The 10,655-nt window shown below is 41.0% G+C and overlaps 1 protein-coding gene across 1 annotated transcript; it reads right to left on the bottom strand.

Annotated features, from left to right (window-relative positions):
• Nucleotides 1–8,440: 8,440 nt before the first annotated feature.
• On the bottom strand, nt 8,441–8,740 carry LOC118585297 (small proline-rich protein 2E). Its single transcript, XM_036189660.1, has 2 exons — nt 8,693–8,740; nt 8,441–8,611 (listed from the first exon to the last, which is right to left on the bottom strand). The coding sequence occupies exons 1-2, from the start codon at nt 8,738–8,740 to the stop codon at nt 8,441–8,443; spliced, it is 219 nt and encodes a 72-aa protein (XP_036045553.1).
• Nucleotides 8,741–10,655: the final 1,915 nt, after the last annotated feature.

The raw sequence follows: 10,655 nt of genomic DNA, 5'->3' as shown, positions 1-10,655 counted from the left end.
GCAGGGCTGCTTGCACTGTTGTTGTTGGTAAGAAATGGTGCTGAAGTCCCAGGTTCTGAAATCCACTCTGTGACAATTTTCACAAGAGGTGATTCCCCACAGGGAAAGAATCTCAAGATATTGAAATATCAGAACTATTCCTCTATCCCAAGTACTGCTTAAGACTTCCTGACTTCCCTTCCATGTCACCATTTTAGTTCATTAACCTAGAAAACCATCCTTTTCATCACACTTTCTGTGAGTAAACATCTTTCTTTCAAAGGACAGAACAATGGGACTTGCAGAAAACATCGTCTTCAGAAAAGGTAGCCAGAAGTTAAAGTTGTGAAACACTGAGCAATTTTACCAGTGACAGTAACTGCTGCCGTTGTTATCATTTGTGATGTCTAGGAAGTTGACTGTAGTATAAAACAGAACCCAGGGGAATTCAGAAATGTAGAACCTTCTAAGAGGGAGAAGAAAAAAGAAAAACGTTCTCTTAGGTGCTTTAAGTTGCTTTATAATTAGAGATGTAAGAATAGAATGAGGACAATGACACAAGGCCACCGTTCCTAGTCCCAGCTTTGCTCAAGGAGCACACAGATACTGAACCAACCTCAGTGAAGCATGTCAGCTTCTTGTGACTGTCAATGCTTCTGACAATAAGAAAGGGTTTGGCAGAGAATGCCATTGTCCATGTCCCTGGAGGGAAAGAGTAATCAGTTCTACACCTGAGGCCAGGTGCCAAAAAATGTACCACTAGTGGATGGTTCATAAAGGTTAGTACACATAGCATAGAGCTAGGTGAGGAGACTTACTACTCTCTATATCACACCTAAATGATCTTAGGCAATGTCTGACTTCAACCATGGCAAACTGCAAAACTGGCTACTCAGATGAGATGCAGTAAAACAGAGTCAGTTAACTTGAGGTTCTTCTTCTAAATATAGCCCACTCAGAAAGGTAGAAAGGGTTAAAGGGAAGTAATACAGAGGGAAGACTTACACTGTCATGGGACATCGGAGGGCAGGGTAAATCAGGTCATGTAAAAAGCGATGATTAATGTTAAAGACCTTTGAAAAAGACATATGGAAATCTACTACTCTAAAAACTTATATACATATATATAGTGGTGGTATTGTGTTCCTCAAAATATTGTACACACTAATAAATGTATCTGGGGTCAGAACAGCCACAATATTAAACATAGAGGTTAGGCAGTGGTAGCACATACCTTTAATCCTAGCATTTCTAAGGCAAAGATCTGTAGTTGGAGTTTTCCTGCCTGGCCCACAGTCAGGACAAATCTCTCTCACCTGCCAGGCCCACAGACACTCAGACCCAACCCAGTAAATACACAGAAACTTATATTGTTTACAAACTGTATGGCCGTGGCAGGCTTCTTGTTATCTAGTTCTTATATCTTACAATAATCCATTTCTGTAAGTCTATAAGTTGCCATGTGGCTCATGGCTTACCAGTACCTTATATATCACTTGTCATGGCGGCAGCTGGCTTGTCTCTCTGCCTCAGCCTTCCTGTTCCCAGAATTCTCTTCTCTGCTTGTCCCACCTATATTTCCTGCCTGGCTACTGGCCAATCAGCAATTTATTTACACAGAGCGATATCCACAGCAAAGATCCATCTGGATCTCTGTGAGTTCAAGGCCACACTGCAAACAGCCAGGCATGGTGATTCATGCCTTTAATCCCAGGAAGTGAACCTTTAATCCCAGGGAGTGATGGCAGAAAGCAGAAAGTTATATAAGGCATCAAGACCAGAAACTACAAGCTTTTAGCTGGTTAAGCTTTTAGGCTTTTGAGCAGCAGTTCAGCTGAGACCCATTCGGATGAGGACATAGAAGCTTCCAGTCTGAGGAAACAGGATCAGCTGAGGAACTGGTGAGGTGAGGTAACTGTGGCTTGTTCTGCTTCTCTGATATTCCAGCATTCACCCCAATAACTGGCCTCAGGTTTGATTTTATTAATAAGAACTTTTAAGATTCCTGCTACAATATTCATGCATATATATAGTGATTTAATGCAGTTACCTTACAACTGGAGGGAGTGCAATGCCACAAGTAGGTACCTCATATTAATAAACACAAACCTCAGTAGCAGTAACAGCTTACTTCTTTTTAGTTACTAACAGGTGGGGACCCACAGACAAAGTCTACTGTAACCTTACAGACTATTGCCTGTAACTTGGCTACCCTCCAGAATTTCAAGGTAAGGCCCTTTTTCTTTAGAAATCAGTGCTTAAGTCACAGAACATGGAGAAATCTAGGAGGTCCTCCCCTGTTCACTTCCTTTGGATTGATCAGTCCTCATGATATTAGAAGTTGCTTTGTACACTGCAGAAGAGGACAAGTACTCACCAGCCTCACGCAGTTCTGAACACTACAAGCTACAACAATGACTGCTTTGACAAGATAGGACCACTGGTATGACAGAGGCACAAACGTACGGGAGCCACCAACCACTCTCTGTTTGGATTTAAGGTCCTTCTCTATAAGACAAAGTACATATCTAGCACGGACAAAGGGGACACAGTCTATAGCTAGATAGGAATAAGGCCTGGTGGATAATACACGAACAATACAACTAGTACTATTATTCTGCTAACCTGACAAAGCAACACAGCAAATCCTCATAACTTATCAATATATTTCTCATTCATGATCTGAGCAGCTTCTCTTTGCAGTAGATTATTAGCAAAGAGACCTGCAACTGGTAGATAGTGCTGAGAGTAAGAAACTAGTGTTTGCATAGCATTACCCTCATAGAGAGTTGGCAGAAAGATAATAAGAACTCGAGATAGAAACTGTTTTCTTCACATAACCAGGCCATTTAATGTTGCAACTCATAATCACTGACACAGCATACACAAGTCATAGAAAAGCTCAAGACAGATCAAAACTCATCACACAAGAGAAGGGAAGTATGAAATCCCATCACTAGCTGAGGACCTATTGGCAATTGATAGGTTCTCAGAGATGGAATGTCAGTTTTCTTCAATGATGTGACACTTGCTATGTTGAACACACTCCAGGGTAGGCCCCACTGTCTAGAATAGCTGGACTACACAAACTGGAAATGGTGGGGACAAGGACAAGCAAATAGAAAGAAATCAAAGTTGGGTGGCAAGAGAAGGAAAGGCACAGTGGGGGGATGACAGTTGTTGGTCAGAGTTCCTTCCACAGAAGCTCTATGAAGAGCAGCCACAGATGAACAGGATGCACATCACCCTTTCAACAAGTGTGAACCTTAAAGAGGGACATGGAACAAAGTGTCTATACATGAACAATGGTCCTTCTGAGATGTCATATATTACTGAGTTAAACATTTGATTCTCTTAGTTTTATTTTCTCTTCAGTGTAGTGGACCCTGAGTTCAACCTGCATGTTTTTATGCTGACTTCTAGAGAACTTTATGAATCAATTACAGGCCTGAACATGAAGTTCAAATATTTTAAAACTTCTTCATTTAAATTAATATTTTACTATAATATAATATGCCATTAAGAAAATAATCTGACAAAATCAAGAATCTACATAATCATATTTCCAAAATCAATAGCAAGCAACAGAAGATCTGATGCAGGCCTCACATTCTTTATTAGATTCCCTTTCCCATATATTTGTACAGTTGACAATATTTTACTTGGTTTTTTGATGATGTTCATGGTGCTGGAAATAATGGTCATGGAATGTGATGGACAATGACATGGTGCTCTTAGTGTGGTAATAGTAGTGAGGGTGAGAATGATAGTGGACATAGGCAATGCTAGCTGGTGTCACATTATTTAGTTGTTGTGATAGTGATTCTAATATTGGTGATGATGATGGGGATGTTGCACATGGAAGTGGGGATGGTAGTGAGGTGAGTGGAAATGATGTGGATCAGCAGCTTCCAATCCTATCAATTACTTGGTACTAATTAGGTGCCTTGAATGTGCCAATCAAATGGTATACATTAATTCAATTATGACCACAGGGAAGACTTTGGCATACTTAGGAGTTTCCACAAGTAACAGTAACAGGAAAATGTTTAACACCTGTAGCCATTAGAGAACTGGAAACAAAACTTATACCAGAAGCCCATTCTACCCATATAAGAAAGAGTATCATCAAAATAATAACAACAATCCAATTCCTGGCAAAGCAGTGGAGAAAAAGAAGACAAACTGTCAGACTGTGAGAGAGTGGATTAACCCATGATGTATGGAAATCAGTGTGGGGTTTCCTCCAAAGAAATATCACTAAAGCAGAACTGTCATATGATTCAGCAGCATCACTTGGGTTCATATGAAAAGAAGTCAAATAGAACACACAATAGAGATGCCTGCATGTCCATCTAGAGTCCACAACTACTCCTAATATGCAAATAAAATAATTCATCTACCTGCTCACCAAGGAAAAAATGGTTTAAGAAAACGTGGATTTTGCTGTAGGATACCTTAGGTCTACCTTAGAGCTCTCACGCCATGCTTTTTTCCCTGGGTTAAACTTCACCTAACTTGCAGAAACTGGAGAGCAAAAATTTTTCTTGTCACTGCACATCAATATAAAAAAGCTTATTTAACTTATCAAAACATATTTATTTCCAAACTAAGCTTTTTTGTTAACTTTATTCATATTTATTGGGATGATAAAGCCATAGAATACATTATTTTATGTTAAATTATGATCATATTAATCAAAATTTTGTAACGTCTTTCCTTTTTTCCACAGTTTTAATATATTATTCTTCAACAACATTTTTATAACTTTACACTCTTTTTTTTCTTTACCATTATGTGTTTTAAATTTTATACATCAGCCATGGGTTCCCCTGTCCTCCCCCTTCCCACTCCCACTCCCACCTTCCCCCCAGCCCCTCCCCTCCATTCCCATGTCCTCCAGGATCAAGGCACCCCTAGGGATTCGTTTAAACCTGGTGGATTCAGTACAGGCAGGTCCAGTCCCCTCCTTCTAGGCTGAGCATGTGTCCCTGTGTAAGCCCAAGGTTTCAAACAGCCAGCTCATGCACTAAGGAGAGATCCTGGTCCCAGAGACTGGGTGCCTCCCTAACAGAACAAGCTATTCAATGGTCTCACTTATCCAGAGGGCCTGATCCAGCTGGGGGCTCCACAACCTTTGGTTCATAATTCATGTGTTTACATTCATTTGGCTATTTGTCCCTGTGCTTTTTGCAATCTTGGATTCAACAATTCATGCTCTTGCAGACCCTCCTCTTTCTCAACAGTTGGACACCTGGAGCTCCACCTGGGGCGTGGCTGAGGATCTCTGCATCCACTTCCATCAGTTATTGGATGAGAGTTCCAAGACGACTCTTAGGGTGTTTGTCCATCTGATCACCAGACTAGGTCAGATCAGGCTTTCTCTCAACCATTGCCAGCAGTCTACAGAGGATATATCATTGTGGATTTCTGGGGACCTCTCAAGCACTCTGCCTATTCCTGTTCTCATGTGGTCTTCATTTATCATGGTCTGTTATTCCTCATTCCCCTTTCTGTTCTTGATCCAGCTGGGATCTCCTGCTTCCCTAAGCTTTCTTTCCCTCAAATCTTTCCCTTCATTACTCCCACTGTCGTCCAGGTTGTTCATGTAGATCTCATCCATTTCTCTGTCATTGGGTGATCCTTGGATCTTTCCTAGGGTCTCGTTTTCTAGGTAGCCTCCCTGGAGTTGTGTAGCAGTCTAGTCATCTTTGTTTTACATCTAGTATCCTCCTATCAGTGAGTACATACCATGCTTGTCCTTCTGAGTCTGGGTTACCTCACTCAGGATGATGTTTTCTAGATCCATCCATTTGCCTGCAAACCTCATGATGTCATTGTTTTTCTCTGCTGAGTAGTACTCCATTGTGTATATGTACCATATTTTATTTATCCATTCTTCAGTTGAAGGGCATCTAGGTTGTTTCCAGGTTCTGGATATTATGAACAATGCTGATATGAACATAGCTGAGCAAATGCCCTTGTGGTATGATTGAGCGCTCCTTGGGTATATGCCCAAGAGTGCTACAGCTGGGTCTTGGGGGAGATGGATTCCCAATTTTCTAAGGAAGCACCATATTGATTTCCAAAGTGGCTGTATAAGCTTGCATTCCCACCAGCAGTGGAGGAAGAGTTCCCCTTGCTCCACATCCTCTCCAGCATAAGCTGTCTTCTGTGTTTTTGATCTTAGCCATTCTGACAGGTGTAAGGTGGTATCTCAGAGTCATTTTGATTTGCATTTCCCGGATAACTAGGGATGTTGAGCAATTCCTTAAATGTCTTTCAGCCATTTGAACTTCCTCTGTGGAGAATTCTCTGTTTTGTTCTATAGCCCATTTCTTAATTGGACTGTTGGGCATTTTGATGTCTAATTTCTTGTGTTCTTTATATATTCTGGATATCAGCCCTCTGTCAGATGTGGGGTTGGTGAAGACCTTTTCCCATTCTGTAGGCTGTCGCTTTGTCTTGTTGACCGTGTCCTTTGCTCTACAAAAGCTTCTCATGTTCAACAGGTCCCATTGATTGATTGTTTCTCTCGGTGTCTGTGCTACTGGTGTTATATTTAGAAAGTGATCTCCGGTGCCAATGCATTCAAGAGTACTTCTTAGTTTGTTTACTATCAGGTTCAGAGTAGCTGGATTTATGTTGAGGTCTTTTTCCACTTGGATTTAAGTTTTGCGCACGGTGACAGATATGGATCTATTTGCAGCCTTCTACACATTGACATCCAGTTATGCCAGCACCATTTGTTGAAGATGCTTTCTGTTTTCCAGTGTACATTTTGGCTTCTTTGTCAAAAATTATATGTTCATAGGTATGCGGGTTAATGTCAGGGTCTTCAATTCGATTCCATTGGTCCACATGTCGGTTTTTATGCCAGTACCAAGCTGTTTTTATTACAGTAGCTCTATAGTAGAGCTTGAGGTTGGGGATTGTGGTGCCTCCAGAGGTTGTTTTATTGTACAGGATTCTTTTGGCTATCCTGGGTTTTTTGTTTTTCCATATGAATTTGAGTATTATTCTTTCCAGATCTGTGAAGAATTGTGTTGGTAATTTGATGGGGTAACTTTACACTCTTTTTGGTTCTCTTATTTTAAAAAAAATGAAAAATTAATTTTAAAAAATGCAAAAAAACCTGTTGGATTATTCATTTTAGAAATTCTCCCCCTTTGTGTTGGACTGCAAATTGAGATTGAGTATCTTCTCCTTAGGCCTTTCACAGGTAGCACTGAGAATGTATGTACCAGTTCTGTGACAGTACAGAAGGAAACTACTTTTTATGTATAAATTCTAAAAGGGGGGGGAGAAACCCTTTGACTTCATGTGCCCATCTCAAGACATTCTGCTTGCAGATTTGAGGTTCTGGATTCCAGGTTGTAGTTTTCCAATGCTAACATAAACAACTGACTCACACACATAAAGATGAATGTAATTACTATCTTGTTTCTGGTCACTACCGTCGCTTTCTATTTCTCTTTCTTTGTGTGAATTTATTTAAAAGAAAAAAAACTTTTTGTAATGACTATTTGAGTTTATTATCAATAAACCTTGTTTTTCAAGGGAAAAAAGAAAAGAAAACATGGCACCTATGTGTGCTGGAATAATAATCGGTTATAAAGAACAATGAAATCATGTCGACTCAGGCAAATAAATGAAACTTCATATCATCATGATAAGAAAAATATATCCACTCTTAAATACAAGGTTGCCATGGATGTTACAAATCTTGATGGAAAATTATAGCAAGGATAGGTTGATGTAGATGTGAAATAATAAGGTCAGATGAAGGAGAAAAGTAAGAGCAAAATACAAAGGGATGTAGGGAGAAAATTTGTCCTAAAAGGCACATGCATATCTGAATATCACCTCATCTTCTTGAGTTAACATGTGCTAAAGGAGAGACTGTAGTTATGCAGAATGAAATAATGTGTCTCTCAAACAAACAAACAAACACCAAGTAATCTTTCTTAGGACCCATAATTCAGTCAAAACCTGATTACTGAAGTATGACATGGAGATGAAAGAATAAAAATATAGGAACAGGAGAATAGCAAAGAGTAATAGAGTGAGTTTTAGAAAAAAACACATTCAAATATGATCAAGAAAAATGTAGTTTATTCAGGAGAGGAAACCAGAGTGGCAACAACCAAACCAAAGTGACTGTGAGTTTTAGAAAACATCCTCAGTGCCCAGGGAGGAAGCTGCTGCTCTTCACGCTGAGTCTCAGGGACACTGAACCAGTGTAGAGACCATTCATAGCAGCCTCTTGACAGCAGAGGCAGAACAACCTCAGGGGAATGCCTTCCCTATCAAGGATCAACACAGACACATGGAGAGCGAAGTGTGGAGAAGATTCTTCTGCATCCATGAGAGACTTTAAAGGGAAGATGGAAGTGTTTCTACAGAAGCTTCAGAGATAGATCTCCTTCTCCTCTCTTGATGCTGGTGACTGCTGAAGCACTCACTTGCTCTTGGGTGGGCACTTTTGCTGGCAGGGTGGAGGAGGCTGCACAGGCGGACACTTCTGCTGGCATGGCTGAGGCGGGCAAGGCTCTGGGCACTTTGGGGGAGGACAAGGCTCTGGGCACTGTGGGGGAGGACAAGGCTCTGGGCACTTAGGGGGAGGACAAGGCTCTGGGCACTGTGGAGGAGGACAAGGCTCTGGGCACTTAGGGGAAGGACAAGGCTCTGGGCACTTAGGGGGTGGGCACACAGGAGGAGGCTGGCAGGGCTGCTTGCACTGTTGTTGTTGGTAAGACATCGTGCTGAAGTCTCAGGATCTGAAAGACATTACATGAGAGTGTTCACAGATGATCCACACAGAGAAGACTGATAGAGACATGGAACATCAGATCCATTTCTCTCTCCAGGCATGCACATATTTCCTTATTCATGCTTTAGAACAGGCTGGTTTTTCCTTTATACTGACCATCTGTAGAAGTAGCCTTTGGAAATAACCTTTTTTCATGCCTTTTTTACTATGAGAAAATATTTTGTTCCAGTGGAACAAATAAGTCTCTTTTCACACAGAAACATCTTCAAGACAGGCATTCTCAGATTCTAGAACCCTGACCAATCTCAGAACAAATTTCTGCCCTTGTCACTTGTAACATCCAGCATGTTGTCTGGATTTCCAGAATTGAGGACAGCTTAGGTAAATCCCACATTCTAATACCTGCTAAGTTATAGAGCTGTAAAAATGACACCAAAGATGTATATGATGCAGAAAAATGCTCTTTTCTTTCACCTACCAAATAAAGGGAAAAGACACCTATCAGTGGACTATTGTAACCATTACTAAATTTTGGTTGCTTAGTAGATTCCCATCATCTCATGATCACAACAGGACCTTACTCCCTCAAAACTGACTCCAGCATATAAGAAGACCATAAAGACAGACCAGGTCAACAAATGACACTCACCAGGTTCTCCAAAGAAGACCAGGACTTGAGTACCAGGAGTCTGCAATCATGCAGCAAAGATCCTTTTTATAGGACTAGTTGCCCAGCCCAGTGGAAATATAGATGACTGATAGTGGGCAGGTCTGAGAATTTCCCAAACAAAATGCAAATCCATGCATGACTGGCTGGATTGGGACTCTACAAGGAAATTTCCTTTTCCAGGACATCATCCCTGTAAAGTTCTGTGACTCAGTATGCCCTCCTGTCTTTTCAGTTTCAGCAAGAACTCCCTGGTTGTCTGAGTTTTATCCTTGATTGAAGATAATATTTCTTTTCTCTATTACAAGTCTCTCATGTTCTGTGTGTTCTGCTTCAGCTGGTTGATGTTCTTTGATGCATTGGTCCATTTATATTCCTGTTTTCAAGGTATATTCTGCCTGTGTGCTGAAAGAAGGAAATTATTACTGGGGACTTCAGCTGTGGATTCAGCTTCATCTTTTTTTTCTCTTTTTTATTATTATATTTGTGTTTTAATTTTACACATCAGCCATGGGTTCTCCTGTCCTCCCCCTTTTACCCCCAACTCCACCTTCACCCCACTCCCTCCCCTCCATTCCCATGTCCTCCAGGGCCAAGACTCCCCTGGGGATTAATTTAAACCTGGTGGATTCAGTACAGGCAGGTCCAGTCCCCTCCTTCCAGGCTGAGCAAAGTGTCCCTGTGTAAGCCCAAGGTTCCAAACAGCTAGCTCATGCACTAAGTTGGCGATCTTACCAAAAGCAATCTACAGATTCAGTGCAATCCCCATCAAATTACCAACACAATTCTTCACAGACCTGGAAAGAATAATACTCAACTTCATATGGAAAAACAGCTTCATCTTTGACAACCCTGTTCAAAGATGGAAGTTATGTCTTCTGCCTACAATTCTGTTGAATTCTTTTCTGTAACCATAGGAATGGAATATGCTTTTCTTGGGGGAGGATGATGGGCTTGGGCCTTATCCTGAGCCTCTTCAAGACTGCAATCTCAAAGGACATACTGATGGTATATGTTTAGACTCCCCTCTGGTGGTGACCATAAGACTGCTTATCATGATGGTTGAGGAACAAAAATCACACCTGTCCTAAGCATGTTCTTTCTTAGGTGGTTAGCATGAATACTCATATTCACTAACAATTCTTTTGTGGAAAGAACTGTGGAGACCACCTCTGGCTGTGGTTCATACCAACAGGAGTTTCTTGGAGACCTTCCAAAGCCCACAGTGTTCTGAAT

Source organism: Onychomys torridus, chromosome 6 (genome assembly GCF_903995425.1).
Source record: "Onychomys torridus chromosome 6, mOncTor1.1, whole genome shotgun sequence".
NCBI classification, from domain to species: Eukaryota; Metazoa; Chordata; class Mammalia; order Rodentia; family Cricetidae; genus Onychomys; species Onychomys torridus.
Note: the sequence above shows the minus strand (reverse complement) of the source record. Positions and strands in the feature narration are given on the sequence as shown.

What these genes read in the sequence shown, in the direction of transcription:
- LOC118585297 (XM_036189660.1), bottom strand. Translation starts at nt 8,740, where the DNA reads ATGTCTTACCAACAACAACAGTGCAAGCAGCCCTGCCAGCCTCCTCCT. An exon ending in AGCCCTGCCAGCCTCCTCCT is followed by an intron (nt 8,612 to 8,692) that starts GTGTGCCCACCC and finishes CAGTGCCCAGAG; the next exon opens with CCTTGTCCTCCCCCTAAGTG.